The sequence below is a fragment of the Protopterus annectens genome, chromosome 8.part0 (genome assembly GCF_019279795.1).
Source record: "Protopterus annectens isolate FY-2018-M chromosome 8.part0, PAN1.0, whole genome shotgun sequence".
Lineage (NCBI taxonomy): Eukaryota > Metazoa > Chordata > Ceratodontiformes > Protopteridae > Protopterus > Protopterus annectens.
In genome coordinates, this window is record NC_056741.1 from 1,090,745,755 (window position 1) to 1,090,771,412 (window position 25,658).

Below are 25,658 nucleotides of genomic sequence, written 5' to 3' on the forward strand. Positions count from 1 at the left end.
TCATATCTTTTGTTGTGTTATATATTTACAATGTGGTGCTATTTTGGAATGGGTGATGTCACCAGATAATAAATACTGGATTGTGATTATTTATGCTGTTGTACATAATTCTGAATGTTATTTCAGCTTGTGATTTGTCAATCGTTTCTGATGTTCTGGTAACAGTGTAATCCTTGTAAGAAGCAATATGAGCTGTGTCAGTCCATATAAGTTACAGATATGGACCTAGGTCTTTGGGAGAAGTAATTTACAGCCTAGTTATGGTAACACTTGTATTGATTAACAGTTTGAGTACCACTCTTCATTTTTAGATGGCAGTCACAAATATGCTAAAGCAAATGGTTTTCCCTGCCTTTTGCAACTCTCACAGCCACAACTTTGTGGCCTTTGGTTGGTAATAGTTGATGGTTTGCAATGGGGTGGTACAGTGACTGGCTGCAGATGGTACTATGGAGTCATCGCAGTCTGTCTCTTTTATGTGTTTTCACCAAACCTGAAACTGGAGTATACAGGTAGCAAAAAAGTTGTTGTGATAATATGTGGTGTCAACCAAGTCTTAAAAACACATGATATATAACTTAAAATTTGCCCATCCAACAGCAGGAATGTGTAAATTAATTTTGTACACTCCTGATTTTCAGCTACATAATCTGAATACCATCTACTGCTGTCCAAGACCGGACAGTTTCAGTGGATTGTGGTATATGTATATGTGCTTATCCAAAGCTGTACTGTGTAGCACTGTTCAATGCTTATGACTCACCATACTTCAGTAGAGTGATAGCCCGCAGCAACTTAAAATGCTGAAGTGGATGGTATAGGTAACTAGTGTGCTGTATTGCCTTTTTAATGAGTAATGCCTGTTTAATGTTTTCTAGTTGTTTTCATTGTTTTGATAAATGTAGTACAGTGCTTACTTATAATAACTGCACAAGGTGTATGCAACATTCTATGTACAGATATAAAAAAACAGTAGTATTAACTTATCACACAGAGGGTTAATACAGAGAGGTGAGTGAGCGAGTAATCAAGTATATATTTTTAAAATCAGTTTCAGTGAAAGGAAGACTAATAAAAATGTGATTTATAAAAAAATAATAAAGTAGTCAGGAATGACCCAGGCCTACTAGCTAGGCATCTTATGAGTGTTAAATAATAGAGAAATAGTTTTAGTAAGGCTAAACATCAACCACATGTAGTAATTTAAGTTTATATACCAACATAATGTCTGTACTCAAAAAAAGATTACAAATTAATATATTTTATATAGACTTTACAAAGGCCTTTTACATGGAAAACAGATTGCAAGCTGATGTAGTTTACACATATTTTACACATGCTTTTGTCTCCATTCATCATAAAGTATTAACAGCTAAGCTTGCAAATTTGAGTTTAGAGGCAAAGTTTTTCTCTTGGTCCCAAGACTGGCTGTTTAGATGACACACTGGGCTATGGGCCTCAAGGGCAGTTACTCTGATTAGCTCATGTCAAATCAAGGAGTACCATAAGGTTGTATTCGAGGTTAGTACTTACTTAACCTTTACCTCACAGATATAGTGCCTCATTGTACATATGCAGATGATATTAAAAAAGGGAATATTGTTGTGAATAACAAAGACACTAACACTTCAGAATGCCTTATTAGACCTATCTGTGTCGGCTAATAACAATAATATGAAGACCAACATTGGTAAAACAAAATTTATGAACTTTAGACACCATAAAATTACTAGTCAGTATTATGTAAATTATCAAGAAGTTGACAGATTATCATACTTTAAAAAAGTTAAATTAACTTATGAGACTCATGTTAATGATATGTCAGTGAGTGTTGAAACTTTTAGGTATAATTAGAACTAAATTAAACTGTAAGTACCCAGTCTGGTCCTCTTCTTATAAAAATATTGTAAGATGTTACAAAAGATTCAGAGAAAAAGGCCAAGACTTATCAGGAAAGATTAGAATCTTCAAACTTACACTTAATAATACAATTTGTTTAACATTTGTTTACTAGGAAAGTCTGACTTGGAATGAAGCCAATTTTCAGTGGAGGCCCAGGGAGAAACACTCCAGATGCATGTCTTTGTAATGTGGGAGGAAACCGGAGCACCCGGAAAAAATCCACACGAATGCAGGCAGGACATACAGACTCCGCACAGAAGGCATGCCAGTTAAAAATCGAACTGGAGAACCTGTTGCTGTGAGGCGACAATACTACCACTGCACCACTGCACCTGCACATATATGTATGTATATATATATATATATATATATATATATATATATATATATATATATATATATATATATATATATATATATATATGTACTGTATATATAAATAGATATATACATAGACATATTTTTTTTTTTGATTTTTGTCTTGACTTATCCCTATACAATGTAACAGAAAAATATCTCCAAAAGAAGTCAGTGCTTATTTGCATTTATTTGGCTCTTTCATATTTTGCAGTTTGCACTGTCACCCTGACATTATGCATAATAAAGATATGGTTGAAGCGATTATGTTACCATTGGGTGGATGGACAGTGTTTATGAGTGTGATACATGGTTTCTGGTTTACAGCAAAGATCTGTGTTCTTCTTCCTTATGCATAAAGCAAACGTTAATTCAAAATTTGCATCACCTGCTTGTACCTGTACAATAGTATGTAAATTACTGAGAATACTGAATCATGTCTGCTTACTCCACTCAAACTTTCTTTTCTTCTAATTTTTTCCTCCCATTTCTTCTAGGTGTTGTTCCACATCAGGCAAAGTTATGCAACCTTAATTGCAAAGTCCATTATCAGCGTGTCTACAGCTGTGCTGCTTTTACTTATTATCACATTCCATGCCAGGGAAGTTCAGGTAGGTGCCATAGCTGCAACATGAGCCAGATTAAGTATTATTACAAGAAGGAGAACAATCAGTGTGAGCCACAAATGCCATTTATTTCTTTTTTATTCATTTGCATGTTGACTGAGTATAAACACTGGTCATCTCAGATAGTTTCCGGCCTTGGCCCATGCCACAATAAGAGCAGGTAAAATGTATACAGACAATTTAGAGAAGCCAATTATCTAGAATATTTTGGGACGTAGAAAGAGGCTGGAGGACCCAAAGAAAATATGTGCAGGCATGAGGAGCGCTTGCATCTTTCCAGAGCTATATTTCTGAGGTCAGTACTGACCCTCAGAGCCAAATCAATCAGCCACCCTCCACAAGCTTTGAAGAAGGATAATTAATGTGGAAGTTTAAAAAAGGCTTAAAAGTATGTGTAAGAAATACATTTCCTGATGACCTACAATTAATAAATGAGTAAACCTGTGCAGCATTTTAATATAGAGATTTAGAAGTGATTACGTTCTGACAGGATTTCTTAGCACATGTTTATGTATTGATGCATCTTTTTCCTGCTTACTTAAATAGAAACTAATACCCATGAATGAATTTGAAAATTATTTGCAGCTTTTCAAAAGTCATGCTGTTTTCCAGATCCCACACCTTGATATTGTGAAAAAAAAATTGTGAGAGTTTAATGTGTTACTTGGAAATGCATTAACAAAAAAGTATGCACCAAGGAAGTCATTTAGTAGTGACATTCTTCCAAGTATTTACTTAGCAACATGTTGTTGCCTGTCTTATTCCCATTTTTTTTCTCACTGTCACAGGCACTATTAATCTCCCTGATAGATCTGTAATATTAGCTGATGTCTTTTTTTTTAAGTGCCTTGCTTTTCAGAGCTATTCCATCAACCTGCACCTAGAGAATGCCCTGCTTCTATATCATGTTCTCCTTCCCCCTTTTGTCATCTGCTGCATTAATTAGCATTATGCTAAGTCATTCCTTGTACTCCATTTCCATAATTAAGATGTCATCCTTGTAATCTTCTACTGCATACTTTCTGCCAAACTGGTATGTCTCTCTATCTCTCTCTCTTCCCAAATATGATCTCCAGAAATGGCCACTGCCCTTTTTTCTGGGAGGATGACATCTACCTCTCTAGATTTTATACCTTTGGTAATAAACCCCAACTTTCTATTGGCCTTTACCCCTGCCTTTGGGGTAAAGGCCAATAGAAAGTTGGGGTTCATTACCAAAGGTATAAAATCTAGAGAGGTAGATGTCATCCTCCCAGAAAAAAGGGCAGTGACCATTTATGTTACATAACAAGCTCAGCCTTAGATGGGTAGACAGTAACACACACGTCTTCTACCTTCTGTTGCTTGCTCAGAGGTTTTCATTTTGATACATGCCATCCCTTGATTCCACATTCCGATGTGCAGAACTACTCTTCTTGCATTGAACTCCAGCTGGTCAGAGAATCTATGTTCACAATGAAACCGTATGAGGTTATAACAGTGGATGTAACCTGTAATTAGCACCATAATCCTAGTGTCATCAATGAATGGTATGACGTTATTTTCTAGATGATTTATGGTGTTTGAGAAAATATATGCCGAACAGCATTAATGTCAAAATCAGACCACCCCCGCTAATCGCTCAATTTGCTTTCAGCAGTTCTGTATTAATGCCTCCCTTCAGCGTACCAGTTCTATTTACCTCACCAGTTTGGGACCCAGTCTGAAAGTTTACTTTTCTCACAAACCAGCTGCAAAGGTAAGTGTCAAAGGTCATATCAAAATCCACATATGCATTGCTTGTACCTTGTTTTCTGTGCCATACTTGACAGTGACCCAGTTGTGGAAATAGGTTGCTTTACAATGACAAACCCTGTGCTTTGTGAATGCCAGTATTTCACATACAGTTCTATCACATTATTATGCAGGACAGATGTCCAGACTGGTAATTAACCACATCCTTCCTGAATTCTGATTTATGCAATGGGATCACACTGTCTACATAAAAATCCTCTAAGACCATACCAGACCACATAAAGAAACTATGAGACTTAATCAGTAGTTCAAAAAGAATATCTAACATTTCTTTACTTACAATCTTAAGTAGCCTAAGTAAACCCACTGTCATGCCTCCTTATAGAACAGAGCAATTTTCCATGTCTTTTCTGTTAAGCACCTCATCTGTCTATCTGTCCATTCCAACCCATCCTCTCTTCCCAAGATAAAACCACCCTTCCCATTCATCAGTAAACAGTGATATAACTTCTTAATTATCTAATCATGGTTTCTTTCTTATTCACACTTCTCCACTTGTCCTGTAAACCAGTCTATGAATTACTTTTTCTACATTCTTTGTATATATGAGAAATAGCTTATATCTGTCCTAGCTTCCTATCACAAGACCAATGATTTAATCTGCAAGACCAACATATATAAATAAAAAGCTTAGATTCCACGCAACCACTAAAGTAATTCAAATGATTCAAATATAAAACACAGCATGCATAATAAAATAAAATAAAAGGATGCTTTTAAAGAAAAGTTTCTTCCTTCTGCAATGCTCAGTATGTCAGGCTTCACTCTTCACTCCCCAACACTGTATTTATTTGCTGTTTGTGCTGCTTTGAAGACAGGAGAATGCAAATTCATGGACTTTCCATATTCTATGATAGACCAACTCTGGGTCAGTATATTAACACCAAGAAAATGACCTACTACAAATCAGCTAAACAACACATTCATAAAACCACACACAATACTGTTATGCACAAACTTCTGTTAGACAAAAACTCAGGTAAAACCATTCACTAAACTCAGGAGAAACTAACAGTTATTCAGAAATATGCACTTTAAAACCATTCTATGGCATTCTAACAGGCATCAGTCTGTCCTATGCCAGTCTAGTGAGTTCCTCCTCTAAGTTTTTTTTTTGTTTACCCCTAATTCACTCAGCCCTTGGGCCAACCTGTAAAGGCAGAACTGGGTGCTTTCTGGCCATCATGCTAGGCTGGAGGTGGAGATTTCTTTGTTCTAGAAATCTCTGTCATTGTAAGTTTGACCTCAGCACATAATACTCATTATATTTTTTCACACACCATATATGCACTTTTCAAATCTGCTCCTTATAGCCAAGACTACCTTCATTTCGTGGAGTTGTCATTTTGGTCTCTGTCAGAGGCACTCTTAGCTTTGGTGTTCATCAGTTTCACACCTTCCAAGGACAGTAAGCTAGCACTGCCTGCTCAGTTCTATATCCCACACTCAGTAACTATCAGCCATGGCTGTGGTACTCATACCAAGGTCAGGGTTCCATCACTCAGTACCTACCAGCCATGGCTGTAGTACTTATACCAAGGTCAGTGTTCTGTTATTCAGTACCTACCAGCCATGGCTTTGGTACTTATACCAAGGTCAGGGTTCCATCACTCAGTACCTACCAACCATGGCTGTAGTACTTATACCAAGGTCAGGGTTCTGTTATTCAGTACGTACCAGCCGTGGCTTTGGTACTTATACCAAGGTCAGGGTTCCATCACTCAGAACCTACCAGCCATGGCTGTGGTACTCATACCAAGGTCAGGGTTCCATCACTCAGTACCTACCAACCATGGCTGTGGTACTTATTTTATTTATTTATTTATTTATTTTTATTTTACATTTGTTGACCAGGAGGATCCGACTGGATAAATGTCCATTTTCAGTGGAGGCCTGGGGAGAAAAGCTCCAGTGTTAGTAAAAATAACAAGTCATAAAAAGGTAAGCATACAACATACAGAGTTATATCACATATACAGAGACAAGGTACACATCATGACATTCTTAGAAAAATACAATGTTATGGCTCCACATTTTGGAGGTACTTAGGCACACAAATATATAGTATCTGTGAATGGTAGCAAGATATAATAGTTGTCGTAACAGTATTATCTACCTGAATTTCTGAGAGTTAGGTCAAGTTAGTATTTAGAGAGTGATGGAGGAAATATTGGGTTAACAGCAGTTGTAGGGGGTCTGGGGAGAGGCAGGGGCATTGATCATTGGTAAGTAGGTGTTCCTTTAGTAGATGTTTAAACTTATTGACAAAATTTGCTGAGGTAATATTGGGGGGTAGTGACTTCCAGATTTTACCTATCTAGTTAGGAAATAGGGAGTCTCCTGCTGAGTTGTTGGATTTGGTGATTTTGATTAAGATCCTGTCACTAGAGCATAGTTGTCTTGGGTTTTCGTGTATTATAAGTAAATTAGATACTGTTGGTATTCTCTCTGGATATAATAGGAGTTTTTTAGCAAAAACTAGTTGGTGGAAAGTGATGAGATTTTGAAATTCCAACCATTTGAGTTGGTATAGTGAGTGGCAATAATGAGAACGGTAAGGGGCATTTGTGGCAAATCTGGCAATTTGATTATAACATGTGTCTAGTTTTGGAATTTCTGTTTTGGATAGGTTGGTGAAGATGGGGGCAGCATACAGAAGTGTGGATAGTAGTAGAGTTTGAGCCATGGTGGTTTTAGTCTGTTGATTTAGGTGTGTTTTATTTTTGTACAGGCTGCCTAGTTTTCTGTGTATGTTTTTGATGGTTAAATTTATGTGTAGGTCAAACTTCAGTCTGGTATCAATTGTAACATCTAGTAGTTTTGTGTGTGAATCTGGAGAGATAATGGTACCATCACTAGAAGTAATATTGAAAGAGTCAGTGTCTACATTGGATTTATTTGTTTTGAAGATTAGTAGTCTGGACTTTTTTGGGTTCAGTAACAAATTTTTACTGAGAAACCAGGCTTCAGTGTTATAGAAGACCTGTTGGGTTGCGGAAAGGAGTGTGAGGGGGTTGGTGGCTGAGCAGACTAAGGTTGAGTCATCAGCATATTGTATTACAGTTGCATCTTGGGTGATCTTATTCAGATCATTGATGAATATGGAAAATAATAGAGGGCCTAACACTGATCCTTGTGGGACCCCAGTTGTAATAGAGAGCAGTGTGGAGAGTTTGTTATCCCATCTGACTGCTTGCTGTCTACCTATTAGGTAATTTTGAAACCAGGCCAGAGAGTTAGTGGCTAGACCAAGGTCAGAGAGGGACTCAAGAAGTTTGGGATGGTTGACCATGTCACATGCTTTTGATAAGTCAAGAAATATGGCTGATGATAGTTTCCCTAGGTTTCGGTTCTGGTTTATTAGGTTAGTGAAAGAGAGGATGGCAGTTGTCATACTATGGGCTGGTCTAAATCCATGTTGGGTAGGTGTGAGAAGTTGCTTTTTTAGTAGGTATTGCATAAGTTGGTGGTGAATGCATTTTTCTAATAATTTGGCAAGTGGGGATACTATGGCAATAGGACGATAGTTGGTAAGGTCTGTACAGGTTCCGCCTTTGTGTAGTGGGGTGACATATGCTATTTTCCAGATTGTTGGTATTTTGCTTTCCATGATTGATCTATTCAGGAGGATAGATATTGGATAGGCTAATTCGATGGCAGCTATTTGTAGGTATTCAGCTGGAATATTGTCGGCAGCTAGGCTAGTTGGTTTGAGTTTACCTAGTAGTCTTTTCATGTAATCTGTGGGAATAGGTTCAAACTGGAAGGTGGTATTGGAATTGGTAGCTGATTTGGGGTTGCTAGTAGTATGTGTTGTGGGTTGTTGGTTAACTAATTTTTAAATGGTTTCTATGAAAAATCTGTTAAAGGCATCTGGGATTTCAGTGCTAATTTATACAGTGGTTGGTGCTGGTGTACTTGATCTGCTGGGGTGGAGTAATGTCTTTAGTCCTGCCCAGAGTTTTTGGGGGTTGTTGTGGTGTCTACATTGCAAATTTAGGAAGTAATTCCTTTTGTCTAATAGGATTTGTTTTTTCGTTTAGTTTCTGGGTTTTTGGAATTCTTGTTTGGTTGCTATGGTTTTATTGGCTCTCCATTGATGCCAGGCTGTATTTCTTTGGGATATCATGGTTTTAGTGGTCCTAGTGATCCAAGCGGGCTATTTTAACTTTTTGTTTGCTTATGCGTGGTGGGGGGTGGGTGTTTAAGATGTTTAAAAAGGCAGTGTTAAATAGTTCAACTGCTTTGTCTAGTGGGAGGGTCTTCAGAAGATTCCAATTTTGGTATTGTAGTTCTAGTTTGAATTTTGTTATGTCAAAATTTCTTTTGTTTCTAATGGTCTGGGTTGGTGGTTCGAAGCTGGTGTGGAATTTGAGTTTTAGTAGAAAGATGGGCTGGTGGTCGCTGAGGTTATCTGGTAGGACACCTGCCTGATAGGAATTATTGCCATTGTTTATTAGGGTCCAGTCTAGGAGGCTTTCTTTGTTTTTATTATTACCTAGCCTTGTACTGGTTTTAATGATTTGGGAGAAATTATACAGATTTATAGAGTTGGAGGGTGTGGAGCTCGAGCATGTATGCCAGTCTATGTCCAAGTCCCCTAGGATAATTGTTTCTTGGGGTAGGTTTTGATTTATCCAATGTAAAATGGCTTCTAGGGTAGGGATGTTGCTACCTGGGGGTATGTATCCTGTTATAATGTTTATAGATTTTTTGTCGGTTAGTTCAAGTTTGGCTAGTAGTAGTTCTGAGGGCATTAGGGGGAGTATTGGAGGGTCAATACTAGTAACCTTTAGGTTGTTTTTATAAAGTAATGCTACCCCACCCCCTTTTTTGGAAAGTCTATCATTACATAGTACATAATATCCTGGGGGAAGGAATTCGCTGTTGGGAGTGGTGGGTTTTAACTAGGTTTCGGTTAGGGATAGTAGGTTTGGGGAGTAGGTGTCTATTAGAGTATGTAGTAAATGTATTTTATTATTAATGCTACATATATTTAAGTTAATGAAGAGTAGGCTATTCTTTGGTCTGGAGAGTAAGTTTAAGTTGTTGAATGGAGGTGAGGAGGAGTGGAAGTGAGTACAGGGGTTTGGGCCCTGGATTAGGGTGTATGTCACCTGCTAGTCTTAGTTGGTGACTTATACCAAGGTGTGCGTTCTGTCATTCAGTACCTACCAGCCATGGCTTTGGTACTTACACTAAGGTCAGAGTTCCATCACTCAGTTCCTACCAGCCATGGCTGTGGCACATATACCAAGGTCAGGGTCGATCACTCAGTACCTACCAGCCATGGCTGTCTACTCATACCAAGGTCAGGGTTCCATCACTCAGTACCTACCAGCCATGGCTGTGGTACTTATACGAAGGTCAGGATTCTGTCATTCAGTACCTACCAGCCATGGCTTTGGTACTTATACCAAGGTCAGGGTTCCATCACTCAGTACCTACCAGCCATGTCTGTGGTACTAGTACCAAGGTCAGGGTTCCATCACTCAGTACCTACCAGCCATGGCTGTGGTACTTATACCAAGGTCAGGGTTCCATCACTCAGTACCTACCAGCCATGGCTGTGGTACTTATACCAAGGTCAGGGTTCCATTACTCAGTACCTACCAGCCATGGCTGTGGTACTTATACCAAGGTCAGGGTTCCATCACTCAGTACCTACCAGCCATAGCTGTGGTACTTATACTAAGGTGAGGGTTCTGTCATTCAGTACCTACCAGCCATGGTTTTGGTACTTATACCAAGGTCAGGGTTCCATCACTCAGTACCTACCAGCCATGGCTGTGGTACTTATACCAAGGTCAGGGTTCCATCACTCAGTACCTCCCAGCCATGGCTGTGGTACTTATACCAAGGTCAGGGTTCCATCACTCAGTACCTACCAGCCATGGCTGTGGTACTTATACCAAGGTCAGGGTTCCATCACTCAGTATCTACCAGCCATGGCTGTGGTACTCATACCAAGGTCAGGGTTCCATCACTCAATACCTACCAGCCATGGCTGTGGTACTTATACCAAGGTCAGGGTTCTGTCATTCAGTACCTACTAGCCATGGCTGTGGTACTCATACCAAGCTCAGGGTTCCATCACTCAGTACCTACCAGCCATGGTTGTGGTACTTATACCAAGGTCAGGGTTCCATCACTCAGTACCTACCAGCCATGTCTGTGGTACTTATACCAAGGTCAGGGTTCCATCACTCAGTACCTACCAGCCATGGCTGTGGTACTTATACCAAGGTCAGGGTTCCATCACTCAGTACCTACCAGCCATGGCTGTGGTACTTATACCAAGGTCAGGGTTCCATCACTCAGTACCTACCAGCCATGGCTGTGGTACTCATACCAAGCTCAGGGTTCCATCACTCAGTACCTACCAGCCATGTCTGTGGTACTTATACCAAGGTCAGGGTTCCATCACTCAGTACCTACCAGCCATGGCTGTGGTACTTATACCAAGGTCAGGGTTTCATCACTCTGTGCTGTAGAATCATAAATTGTTCCTTATCTCCATTAACCATGGACAAGTAGATGATCTTAGCGGCCTGTTTCCTAGTCACTTCATATACATCTTCTTCTCCTTGTTTCCATCCTCCTGTATACCCTCATGTTCTCTATAACCCTCTTAATCTGATTCTAAGCCATGCTTACTAATACACCATCTTTCTTTTTCTTATACAATGACCATATTACAAGTGAAATTGTTATTAAGGACATTTGTATATTTCCATTGTTATTACAGTATTTCTCAATGAGCTTCTTAGCCATACCTCTTACCTGTCCAGGTTTTTGCCACATAGTTGCTCTGTTGCTCATAAAATTGTGTTTTTCCTAGCAAATCATTGAGGATTAAAAGTTACTAAATAATGACAGACATTTGATTTTTAGACTTCATATCCCTCAGAAAATGCATGTCATTCTGCCAACTTTATAAGTTTAGAAGAACAATATTTAAAATCCATCCCTGATTTTGGGCCTTTGTCCCCAATTATTTTTCCCTTTGTCCCAAATTCTTCCACTAAACAGCCAAGAGGTAAATCACTGTACACTGAAGTCTGCCATGTTTTCTTCACACAGCTCTGTGTTCTAATCCCTGTACCACGGTTAAAGAACTATAATGTTACAGGAATGCTTTTAGCTTATTGGCTCTCTTTCTTCCTCCCCTCTATTTTGTCTAAGCTGGTGAAGAGTTTTGATGGACATTTATACTTCTGAATAGGAGAATCAGCTTTTTTTTAAAATATGACTTCCATCAGAGCTTCTGTACTCCTTGTTTCTCATCTTATCTAGTAGGATAATAATTTGTGGAAGACTGAGGTAACCAAATTATTATTTCTCTTCTTTAACCCTATCTTTTAATTCTGTTAGGGGTCTGTATCTGTCACTGTTTCTCAAAATAACCTCTAGAGTCATCCTCAGCCTATTCGGCCATATCAATGTCTAACATGTCCATAACTCATACATTCATAGGCTTTTACTAAGTTTATAGCCAAGGAGACAATTGAGAAGTTCGACCATATCACCCAATACTGGGGGAAAAAATTTATAGCGTCCTCAATTAAGTTTATTATCCCCACACATCTCAGGTGAAAATTTGCAATCATCTTGCTTATTTTAAAAGTTGGCAGGGACGTACATCACTTGCTATATAATGGAGCCTATCCCAGAAATGGTTAGGTACATGTCACACCACCTGGTATTATTAATTTGATAGCATAGGTTTACATCTCTAGAGCAAGTCTTTGCCTTTCTATTTACATGAAGAATTTCAAAGTTCAAAACTGGAGGGATGGAGGGAGGAGGTGGGGGGGTCATTCATAGCAGGGAAGACTAAAGAGAGATTACCCATTTGGATCCTCTATGAGACTGAATAGAGGGACAGAGTTTTCATTCTACCGGAGTAGCTAAGGCTACTAAGACTTTAGAACTTTTTGATGAGAAAATTTTGTAGTTTGTCGGGTTCATTTAGATACTTGGTGATGTACATGCCAAAAGTGGCATTATATTCAGTGATGGGCCTAAAATGGAGGAATAAAGTCAGGCTATAACTTATCTGAATCTTGACGAGATTATTTTAACCATTACCATGTATGTGTTTTTCAGCATTTTTTTTTTTTGCAAAGATTTAACTTCTAAGGGTCAATGGCCAGTATTTCTATGGCACAGAAATAAATTGTTCCTATATTGTGGAAGTAGGCATTTTTGGCTGAATTCCTAGATAATTTTATATTGGCTATTCTGATTTCCCTGCTGGGATAAAAAGTATGAGACAGCCTGCATGTTGTAATAATTTAATGGCTCCAGCAGGTCGTGCACAGAGTACATGATCTGAAATTACTAAAGTTAAATTTTGAGCTGATTCCTCATCTAAATAGTAGTCAAGTATTGTTTTCTGCTGCACTTTCTACTTGCCTGGAGAATTATACAGTTTAAATGCTATTTTATTCAGTTTTACTTTTTCACTGTTTGGTTCAAAAACTGTTTTGATGTGTTTATGCAGTGGCCTGGCTGTTACTGCATTGAAGAGCGTTGTTTTGCAATTGTTGTAGAACTTTGAAAAATATCATTTTCTATTAGCATTGTGTTTAAATATATTCTGCTTTTTTCAGCTCTTCTGTGTTGTTATACATTGCCACGTTCACAAGGCTTAGAGCTCTTTTGCTACAAGCTACTGCATACTTAGCTGCAAAGCTTTTGATTGTAAAAATTTTCCACCAGATTTCACCAAAATACCAGCCCTGTAAGACATGAGATAAGTAAATATAGTGCTTTTATAAGTTTGTTATAATAGCTACATTTTTTTGTGATTAGAAGTAATCTAGCTGAGACTTGCTTTGGTTTAACTCTAGTGAGTGTAGAGAAAGATCCTAGCCATATCAAGGCCTCTGATTGCTACAGAACCTTGAAAAGTGTAATGTAAATATTTACAGATTTTCTGTTTTTGCTATAAACTGATCATCATGCAGCCATGCACTGTATAGATACAGGCACTTAGGACCTTAACTTTCTCTATATAACCTACTCCACAAATTCCTAGTGTACTTAATATCACACAAACCAGCCCTGGTGTGTAAGAAGAGACATGTTACTCTTTGTGCATAGACTTAGATTGCTTGTTATAGACAGATTACACTCTAGTTAATCAAATCCTAACCTCTTGGTACTTCTCACCACTTTAGCCCACATTGGTGAGCACCTGGAACCATGGATATGCACTTTACAACTGTCTCTGTAGCCAACAGAGTTGAAATGCGTATCCTGAAACTGTAAAATTTGCCTCATGTTTACTGACAACCACTACTACTTAAACAAGGGTCTATACTAAATCATTGAAAACCCTCCTTGATGAATGGCATTTCATCGGAAATGCCATTCATCTAATTCCACTCTTCCCCCACTAATTATATATACCAACTCTGAGATCGCACTACAGTGAGGAAAGGGCACATTTTCTGATCTTCACTGTACCGCGATCTCAGTATGAACAGTTCAATGAATGGCATGTTCGATGTAAGTGAACCAAAAATGCCATACACTGAACTGAATGTTCGGTGTTCTAATATAGACCCCTTAAACAAAGGGACACAGTATGCAAGAGATGTAGTTATATAATGTTAATGAAGCCAATACATATAGCACTCAGGCTGACAGTATCACAAGACATTGAGCAAATCACATACAGCTCAGACCAAACACACAGATCTACATATGATGAGGCTCATGAAAGTAACCTACCTAAACCACAGAGGCCTCCTAAATGTAACTCAAGAAGCACGTATCCTCAGCAACCACACAAACATACATCACAGGCAGCACCCAACATAAAACATACTTCTAGACATCACACTGACTCATTTCAAAAGTCCAAGAGACAGACATCCAGACAATCCAATATTCTCATCACAGATAACTCCATAATGAGACACACTGATGCATCACTCACTAGGCTGTGTAAAGAGAGGGTCACATTTGGTTTCTTACCTGGCACTAGGATTGCCACATCATGCAAGCACTTAGGTCCTTGCACCACAAGTACACATATGATACAGTCATTGCACATGTGGGTGCAAATGAGTTGTACCACATCACACATGCACTTAAGTCCCTGCACCACAAGTACCACAAGTACACATATGATACAGTCATTGTACATGTGGGTATAAATGACTTGGAAAGTAAATCCCTGGATTATATGAAGAGAAACATGCTGGAGCTGTTGGAATACATTTCTGAGGCAGGCATTAACCCAGTCTTGAGCAGTATTCTGCTATCACCAAGAATAACCCCACAATATAAACAAAAGATAAATAACTTCAACAATTGGTTTAGCTTCAGGTATCATTTAAAGGGGGTACAATATATATCAGCCTGGGAAGAGATGGTAGACAGTCCTAACTGCTTTGAACGGACAGCCTGCATCTCAACACCCAAGGCTTCCGTATAATGCTTAATCTCTTATCCACCCCCATACTGCCATTTTTAGGCAATGTCAGACTTCTAAAGCTTCCAACATAACTAAAGAGATTCTAGACAACATTAAGCTATTGCTGCTCAGTGCTAAGAGCTTTAACAAAAAACTCCACACCCTGCAAGTACTACTTACCCTGGAAAATGTCAATATATGCATCATGACAGAGATCTGGTTCACGGCCAGTGAAAACACTTTATCAGTGCAGGGCTTCAATTGCTATCACAAATACATTAGACAAATGGAATAACAATAGAATTATTAATATATTCTTAAAAAAAAGCTCACCTCCAGACTCGTTAGACAAGATAATGATGTAGAAATCCCCCACATACAACCTACTATAAACAAAACCCTTATCACATCATTGCTAACTACATGACTCTTCTATGCCCCCCTCAGCTCATAACTTCTACCTTAACAGTATGGAGTACTTATGTATTAAGCCAAACACAATTTTCCTAGGAGACTTCAACTATCTCTCTTTAATCAGGAAGACTTATATATTCTCAAACATGTATACCCATAGAGTTCTGGATTTCATAAATATAAACTTCCCCAAATCAGTTAGTCCACATCCCAACTAGGGACAATACAATCCTGGACTTGATCCTTACCAGTATGGAGCAGCTTTGCTCCTCACCAATCGTACTGTCCTTCCAGGTCAAATCAGACCACATGTCAGTCCCATTCACCATAAGAGTGAAGCCTGAAGCATCCTCCAGTACCTCTGTATTCAGAGAATATGCAAAAGCTAATGCATTATAACTGAGTGATTACCTGGCTAAATTCCAAAGCCCATCCACCTCTATGACCCCACTACATATGCAAAATCCTTTACTGCCATATTCTCTGCACATGTAAATAGTTGCACAAATGCATCTATCCCCCTTAGAAACAAATACAATGCCAAATTCAAAAATAAACCCCAATGGTAGAATTCTAATATATACAGTCTCTATAATAAAGTGAAAAAAAAACTAATTGTATGTAAAATAAATCTAACTCTCAAGAACCCAAAAACACTCTTGCTAAACTAAACAAGGAACTCTGGATTCTGATCAATCACCCAAAGCCAGAAAGAGCTAAAAATAACCACCAAGGTGAAAAATAACAACATAGCCTTCTTTAACTTTTAGAAAGATCAAAAACAATGTCTAGCACTACACAGAACTAATAGTAAATGATATCACTTATTCAGATCTAGAGGATGTAGCCATTCTGCTGGCTGACACCTTCAGCTTTAACTCACCCCCTTCTCCTCCAATATTCTGAGATCAAATACTTATACTACACCTCCTCAAATCTCCCAAGAATAAGTCCTCAAGCCCAAATTCACAATGTTTATGGGGCCAGATAACTTGACAGGCTGCTTATTGGTTAGTCTGAAACATGACTTGTCAGACCCACTACAGAGATTATTCAATATTAGCTTCTAAACAGGCGTTTTGCTGCATGACTGGAGGATCGCAATAGTCACTCCCTTACACAAAGGCGGTGCTTCAATTGATCCATGTAATTACAGACACATAAGCCTGAGCAGTTTCTCCTGTAAGGCTTTGGAAAGGCTTAGCATGTGTAATTAATAAATAGGGATACAGTAGCCTATAGGCTTTTCATCCAAACTTAGTTCATATTCATGAAGGGCAGATACTGCCTACTTTATTTGGTTGATTTCTTCAACAAAGTGACTGAGGATGAGGGCAAATCAGTGTATATGGCATTCCTGGACCTCTCAAAGGTCTTTAAAACCATCCCACACTCAGGCATCAAAGATAAACTCTCCCAGCTAAATGTTAACCCCTATGTTACTCATTGGATAGTAAGGTGGCTCACAAATAGAACCCAGGAAGTAAGTCTGGGTGGGTCAACATCCTCCAAAAGACCTGTGGAGTGCCCCAGAGTTCAGTCCATGGGCTAATTATGTTTGACATTTACTTCTCAGATGTCAAAGTTAATGTGAAGGGTTTGTGGCTGCCCAAGATTGCAAATGACTCCAAACTTGGTGCCATCTTAAATTCCCCAGAGAACACCAAGATCCTTGAAGATGATCTGTCCCAGACAAATAGCTGGTGTCCAAACTTAATGCCAAGGAATGTATAATCATATCCTTCAAAAAGCTTGACTTTCCTTGCAACTATCACATTGACAATAACTCTCTGAAAATCGATGTTATAGTTAGCGATCTGGGAACCTAGGTTAACAATGAGCTGTCCTGCAATCACCGTGTATCCACTATTGTGCAGAAGTCCTTTTTCATTGCACAGCTTATATTTAAAGGTATGGGGTCCAGATCAAGCAACATAATTGTACCACTATACTCAGCACTCATTAGGACGATCATTGAGTATAATGACCCTGTACAAACATTTGTCACAAATGGAAAGACCACAACACTTTCTCACTAAAAAAATCAACGGCATAAATCATAAAAACTGTGCAGACCATCTCAAAGCCTGAACTTTCTTATAATATACAGGTTATTGACAGGCAATCTCTGCCTCATGTATAGAGTCTCAAAAGACACTATTTGTCAGTTCTATTACACATTTCAAGTCCAATGATCTGATAAAGACTCACTCATGGGACCTAAATCATTTCTGAAAAATTAAAAGAACATACTAGAGGAATAGCTATGGATCCAAAAGAATACCACTCCTAGGGAACAATCTTCCACTTCTCATAAAGCAGAGTACTTGTCTTACTCTGTTTAAACATGATTAAGACAAATGGATGTGTAATCACAAGTTCACTCCCAGTTAAACAATATTGGCCCTCATGGATAGGGAAGACGTAATTACCACTGCATATACTTGTTAGTCTCAAGTTTTGATAGTCATACAGCAAAATATAAGGGCTAATAATTACCATGGGAATGCAAGGCTAGGTTTCTTAAGATCCTCACAGATCATTATCTTAGTAAGTACCTATGAACCTCTGAACTTATGACAAAGATGAGGTAGAAAAAAGAAAGTTTGTTATCAACATAGGTACTCAAGTCTTGGATTACTGGGTCGAATTAAAGTGAAATGTTGCCCATATGGTATACAGTGATGATGTTCATGTTACAAAGAAAAATATACTGCATCTCTTAGTGTTGAAGGTAAGCCATGACTAATATACCAAACATTTGATTGGTCCATCCCCTGCTGGAGAATTTGAGTAACAAAATGGATTTTAATAACTACTCCCAGTTTTCAATCATCTGTAAGCTTGTACTAATACGTCATCTACTTGTTTGGTCCAGCTATTGCTGGACAATTTGAGTATCAGAATGGGATTTAATAACCTGCCCCCAGTTTGCAATCATCAGCAAACGTAGTTATCCATAGTTCCTTGAGATCAGTTTTCACATTAGAGAAGTGTATGCTAAATAGGAAGGGGGTGCATTACAGAGCCCTGTGGGATGTTACCGTTAATAACTTTCTGTTTAAAGCAAATACCTTGATGATAACTTTATATCTAACGCAAATACTTCTGACCTTAATATTATGGGTTCTGTCAGACATCCTGTAAACTACTTAATGATTAGTGTTGCTTTGAGACAGTTTGTGAATAGAACTAGCATGGGAGATAGTGTTGAAGTAAGTAAAGGGACCACCTTTATGTGAGAGTACCAATCAGCTGTTCCCCATACCTCAGGGATATAATCAGTGGGGGTCCCCTTCAGAATTTTGAAGCTTAAACTTTGAAATTCATATGATCGAAGACCATATGATCGAAGTTTTAAAAATTTGAAATTCTGCACGGAGATCGGCATACAGCGTGGAATGGGAGATTTCCCTTTTCTTTGCTGTAGTACAATCTCAAAGTTGGTATATTTAAGTAGCGGAGTGTGGGGGAGCAACCCCCCATGTAGGGGGTGCAGGGCGGCTTGCCCCCCTGCAAAAACATGTTTTGTGTTTTGTTGACTGCTTTTTTTGGGGGGGGGTTCAGAATTTTGAAATTCCAAGATCTCCAGGTTCTGAGTTCGATATTTTGAACCTCGGGATTTTGGTATTTCAAAATTCTGAAGTGAACCCATCAGTGGAGAGATTTAGGTAGAAGAGACAGTAGAGTGTTTTTGTTCAACAGAATGTAATACTTCTCAACAGACATCAAGATATATTGTCAGGACCCACTGAACTGGTATTTTTAACTTTCTAAAGTGTGAAAATTACTTGGTCAAGAGTGATTTAGTGAGGGTGAATGTGGGGCAGATGAAAGTGTAAGTAAGGACAGGTTGGAAGAGAATTTGTCTATAAGAATATTAGCAATATTCTTGAGATAGAGAATGAACTAAAAATAGATACGTTCAGAGCAGAATTGTAGTTTGCTTCTGAGCTTCATAATATAATTAAAGAAGACCTTATGGTTGTGTTTTGAATTGGTTGCAATGTTAAGTTCATCGCTGGCATTGCATTTCCCAATGGCAAGCTTGAGAGACTTATTTACCAATTTTAAATCTCTTTTATTGTGATGAAGCTTAGATCTTTTATATGTTTGTTGACATAGGAGTTCCACCATCTGGGTTTAACTTGCCATTATGCTTACATCGAATTGGTATAGATGCTTCAATACATCTTTCCAAGAGGGACTAAAATTCACAAGTGTAGGCAGCAGCCTCAAGTGCAATGTTTGTTGGGCAGCTATACCATTTGTGATTATCAATACAATAGGCCAATAGTAAGTGATTGACTTTGGCGTAATCCCTGAAATTAAAGGAGTTATTAGGGGTCATGAAGCAGATTTCAAAGAGAAGATCACAGCAAGATTGTCAGATTTGACTAGGAATGGCATACTAAGTGGAGTGATGCAACTGGAAGATAGATTAGTGAGGACAAAATCTAGAAGAATGACACTTCTGGGGGGTGCCGTTTGGTCAAGTTTATTGGGTATATTTACAATCATTAGTCTACCTTTTCCTGTTTATTTGTGGGCAGTCAAAGTCACCCATAATAAAGGTATCAGTTACAATGTTTAACTTTACAAATGGCTGACGTATTCTGCATGCCATGAAAGAGCATAGATGGAGGTCTATAGCCGAATATGTGATACTTACTTTTCTGGAATGTTACAAAGACTTAAGCCAGTCCCAGAGTTACATCATATAGAATGTGACAAGTGACAATGGACTTATGAATAGAGATGAGCATTCCTTTACAGCTGTTGGTGGATCCATGATAGGCATTGTACCCTGGAACAGAGTAATCATATCAATATGCTGGAATTAGGCTGCTGTGCTCTCTGTCTGCCTTGGGAATATAGCACTGTTACCATATCACTACCTTTTCCTTTATCTTTCCTAAGGATCCAAATCCAAGTAACTATTACATCCCTGAACTTAACACCTTTCATATATGTTTCCATTATGGTTACACAGTAATGCACAACATCCATTTATTCCATCCATAGTTACCACATGGAAGTGGTCATTTTATCATGCACATACAAGGTAATGCACCAGCCAACACTACTCCTTTCATTCTTCTCCCTACTTTAAAGACATTCTTCTGTTCCTCCTCTTCCATTCCTGATATATTTTTCTCTTTCCACCTTTTTTAGCACAAAGGGACCATGATTTTATTATGATTTTAGTTCCTCTTTCACTGCCTGATTAAGCAGTGTTATGTCTTTCTTTCTAATGTTTCTATACACACTATTACAATAATATTACTACAGTTCTGGGACAACATGCTGGGTCCTTGTTCTTTATTACAGCAAGTCTTTTTATTAAAAACAATGAAGTTAAATTTTTATGTTTTGCTTGGAAATGTTTTAATTGATCTGATGTCAGTATAATGATTAATCTGTTATTGCATCAACAGCTAAGAAAATAGACAACTTATGTAAAAAAGTTCACTCCAAAAACTAAGATAGATCCAAGCAACCATTAATTACAGGAACCAGCATGCCTGAATTGAGAAGGAGACTCGACTAGCAGTTGGTGCAGAGGATTCATACATACCACAAGCTGCAGACACCTTAATGGTTATGGACATCAGCTGGGTATGTCAACCCTGTGTTTCTAAAGGTTAGCCAAACAGGCCACTTATGCTGTGCTGATGAAGTTGTAAGAAGACTGAAACATGCATGTCTACAGTTAGTGGGGTTTGGCTTTATTGGCCTGAATTTGTCTATTAACAGACTTAAAAAGAAAAAAAGTCATGGGCATTCAAAACTGACATATAGCTGGAGTACCTCCTAATGGAGAGATGATAAAATCAGCAAAAGGAGAGAAGTATTGCTGGAACTGAATTCAGCCTCAAATATTGGTGAGTACCTTCATGAGGTGTACCCTGTTTTTCACAAAGTCTCACCAAGATGACACTGATATATAGAATATATTTTAAATAGCATATATCATGGACAGAAATATGTTAAAAAATAAAGATTTATTCTGGGTGCACGAGTCCCAGGATAAAAAAGGGCCCAATTCTAGCAGGCACACTGGTACAAGCCTGGAAAAAATTACATTGTAGAATCCTCAAGACATGGAAATATTCCTACAACTGGGCTAGGCCAGGCCCAGGGGGAGGATGCCCCCCCCTCCTTTGTACAAAGAAATAACACTACAGAAAAAAAATCATAAAAACTGATAAGCCAAAAAAGAGTCATACAGACAATGGAGTGGACTACTGAGGATAACAAAGAAATTATGTATTGTTACTATTATGCAAGAAGCCCAGAATTTCCAGACAAAAGATATACAAAAAGATTAAGATTGAAATTGGGGGAAAGAAACATACTTCCAGAAGAAAAACTGTCAGAAGCTTCAAATAAAAGCTTGTGTTCATTAATACAGCAGATCCATGAAAAACACTATATAGACCAAGAAACCTTGTGTTGTTTGGAAAAAGAAGCAACTGAGGAAGTGTGAAAATTTAAAGAACAAAATTGAGAGATGTTTGAAGGGTATAAAAAAGAAATATGGACATGGGAAAGAAAGAGAGGTCTGATATGGTGCAATATTTATGCAGAGTAAAAACCAAATGAATCATCACAAAAAAGGCAGCTCCAAAGATATTTGAAGAGAAATATAGGCAAAGGCATCCATATATCAAAAATTTCTCAATAAAAAATAAAACCACAAAGAGGGAATGTAGAACAGAAGATTAGTCAAAGAGAAGTTAAAAAATGGAAGATGAAGTTATGGAATATTTGCAAATTAAAGGATTCAGTGTAGAAAGTCTAACACAGGTCATATTACAGCATGATGAAACAAGAACAACTAGTCCCCAAAGTAAGGAGAAACAAGCAGAGCAGGAGACATCTGAAAAAGAAATATGGACATGAGAAAGAAAAAGAAGTTTAATATGATGCAATAATTATGCAAAGGAGAAAGCAAAATTAATCAATGCAAAAAGAGCAGCACCAAAGATATTTGAAGAGAAATACAGGCAAAGACATCCAGATATGGAACATTTTACAATACAAAAAATAAGAAACCGAAGAGAAAAGGTAGAAAAGAGGATTAGTAATGGAGAAGTTAAAGGAATAGAAAAGGAAGTTATGGATTACCTGCAAAGTGAAGGATTTAGTGTGGAAAATTTAACTCTGATAACAACTCAACAGGATAGAGCAATGGACATCCAAATTAAGGAGAACCAGTGGAGCAGGAAGCATGTAATCAGTTGACATATCGAGATACTTTTAGCCTCCCACAGTAAGCTAGTGCAAAGGCTCAGTTGGAGCTATACATCATGGGGAAAAACAGGAAACTGTGACAACTCTGACACAATCAATGCAATGGAATGATAGGCCAGTGAGTTCCTATATGAAAGAGCAACAGATGACAGAGGGTGAAACTGAAGAGAATGTGGCACAGGAAGAAGCTCTGGAACTTTGTATAGCATGCCCGCAGGAAATGGTGAACAAAGAATGTGTCCTCAGTTTAGAAGAAAATGATTTAGGAAGAGTTGCTTGATTTAATAGAGATAGATAGACATATTAAGATCAATGAAAGAAATACCCCAGAAGGTCAATAAAACCCAAAAAGACAGAAATTTGATAAAACAAATGAGCACAGTAATTAGGATTGCCCATAGAGATTCATGTGATATAACAGAAGTAAATAGGATACATTACTGTGCAACCAAATTAATAACAGATAAAGTCCTACCACAAGAACCCAGGGTAGTAAGGGAAAGGACGGGGAGAAATTGAATGCTATCATAGAAGTATCAGATAGAGAAAACTATATAGCAATTAAGACAAGAAGTGTCACTGTTAGAAGAGTATAGAAGAGGGACAGATCAAGAAAAATACTAAGAAAGATAATGGGCAGGATTCACGATGGCTTGCACGGAGCTAAGAGTCGTGTAAGACTCCATGCAGCCATCGCGATCCAGGAAAAGCCCAAAATCCCGTGTAAGAGACCAGCTAAAACGTCTCTTACACTGGCAGGGCGTGGATATGCTAATTACCTCACTTGCAGCCGAAAGGCATGCAAATGAGGTAGATTAGCAATCCACGAAGCTGAAACCAACCCGTGTAAGAGTCCTGTTAGGTGCAGAAATGTACTCAGTTGACAACTGAGTACGTTACTGCAAATAACACAATGGAGCCATGACAGCTCCAAATAAAGTGTGCTTATGTAGCAGGCAGCATGCCAATGGCCAAATATGTGGCCATTGGCACAGTAACCCGATGCAAACATGAAATAAAATAATTATTTTTTTCGGCGATGTTTAAACGCAGCCCAGCCCCGTGCAAACGGGCTGCGCTAAATAAGACATAAAAATAAAGGTTTGAAACCCACAAATGTGGGTTTTATGTAATGCATGGATTTGCAATGCAGGGACTAGCAGACCAAAAACAATATGGCCACCATCTAGTGGTTGCTAAGGGGGGAAGCTGAGTGTAAGACATGTAACTAAGCATTAGTAGGCAATCCTATGTAAATGAGTGGTAGGATAGTGAATCACACTGTCACATAGCAAATGAGCACATTCCGGGTAGTGTACGAGTTAGATAAGGGGGAGTAACAGAGTAGGAGATAGGTGACATCACAGGGGGGAATGTCAGGAAGAAATCAAGCTCATTGGAGCAAAGTGGTATGTGAAAGATGTCAATCACACAGCATAAAAAGAGGAGTGTCAACAGATAAGCATGGGAAAGTCAAGAAATGGAAGGTGTACACTGTGGCCAACACCAAAGTGTCTTGCTGTGCGTGCATGCATGCGTGTGCGCGCTGGGAGGCGCGAGTAAAACAGAGTGCGCGCGTGTAAGGCAGAGTAAGCATGTAGGAGCCTGTGTAAAGATCTATTAACCTGTTTGCGCTGGTGTGCGTGCATTTAAACCCGAATAAGCAGATTCTAGTCCGTGTAAGCATGTGTGCGCGTGTGGTAGCCACTGTGAGCGTGTTTTCGCTGGTATGCGCGCTGCTCCCCCCAAAGGAAACAGAGAGGAAAAAGGAAGCAGAAGAAATAGTAGGAAGCTAGCAGGGAATACTGGTAGAGCTAGCAGGTGAAAACAATTAGAAGCAGGCAATTACACAGGCAGAATACTAGCCCAGCCCAGCACTTAAAACACTGCAAACAGCATTGCAGTATGTTTCTCTCAAGAGACACTGCAAGACAGGAGTAAGCTAGTAGAAGTGAAAACTGAAAAAGCTGCACTCAGACCAAACATGCTAGGGGCTGGCATAGCTGTTATAAGGAGACATAGGAGACTTGCTGAGGGTGGTGACAATGCAAATGCTGCCAGACAACCCACAGTGAGGAGACGGAGGAGAGTGTACAGGCCCAGAGTCACCTACCAGGGGTTACATGAGCTGGAGATAGTGGAGCGCTATAGAGTGGACAGAGACCTCCTGCAGCAAATTGTTGAGCTGTGCAGGCCACGCCTCACACACAGAACCAACAGAGGGGAACCCATCCCAGTGGAAACCAAGGTATGTGTTGGCCTAAGTATACTAGCAACAGGTACCTTCCAGAGACCAACTGGTGATATGATGGGGATATCAGAGGCATCAGCCTCCAGGGTACTGCACCAGTTCCTGGATGCCATGTCAGCACATGTCGGTGAGCATGTATATTTCCCCAATTCCTGTGAGGTATTGGCCAGCAATATGCGTCTCTTCCATCAAATAGCAGAATACCCTGAGGTAGTGGGTGCAATAGACTGCACGCACATACGTATCAAAGCACCAGCCAGTGAGCGGGGTAGGGCCTACATTAACTGCAAGGGCTTCCCCTCCATCAACTGCCAGGTCGTGTGTGATGTCCAGGGCATAATAATGAATGTGTGTGCTGGCTGCCCTGGGAGCTACCATGATTCCCATATCTGGCATTTGACGCAGCTGTACCAGACATTTGCCAATGGGGACATCCCACATGGTCACCTAGTGGGGGATGCTGGATATGCACTGGAGCCGTGGCTGATGACACCCATCAGAAACGCACACACACCTGAACAAGAACGCCATAATGAGGCACACGCACAAACACGTAATGTAATAGAGCGTGTGTTTGGGCTGCTCAAGTCACAGTTCCGGTGCCTGGACACATCTGGTGGAGCCTTGC

At 39.0% G+C, this 25,658-nt stretch overlaps 1 protein-coding gene across 2 annotated transcripts in view; it reads left to right on the forward strand.

Moving 5' to 3' along the window:
- KCNN4 (potassium calcium-activated channel subfamily N member 4) overlaps positions 1-25,658 on the forward strand; it is a 785,842-nt gene that overhangs the window by 321,927 nt on the left and 438,257 nt on the right. For both annotated transcript variants that reach the window (XM_044080550.1, XM_044080551.1), the window contains exon 3: positions 2,757-2,870. In XM_044080550.1, coding sequence (XP_043936485.1) covers positions 2,757-2,870 — 114 coding nt within the window. The remainder of the gene's footprint in view (positions 1-2,756; positions 2,871-25,658) is intronic.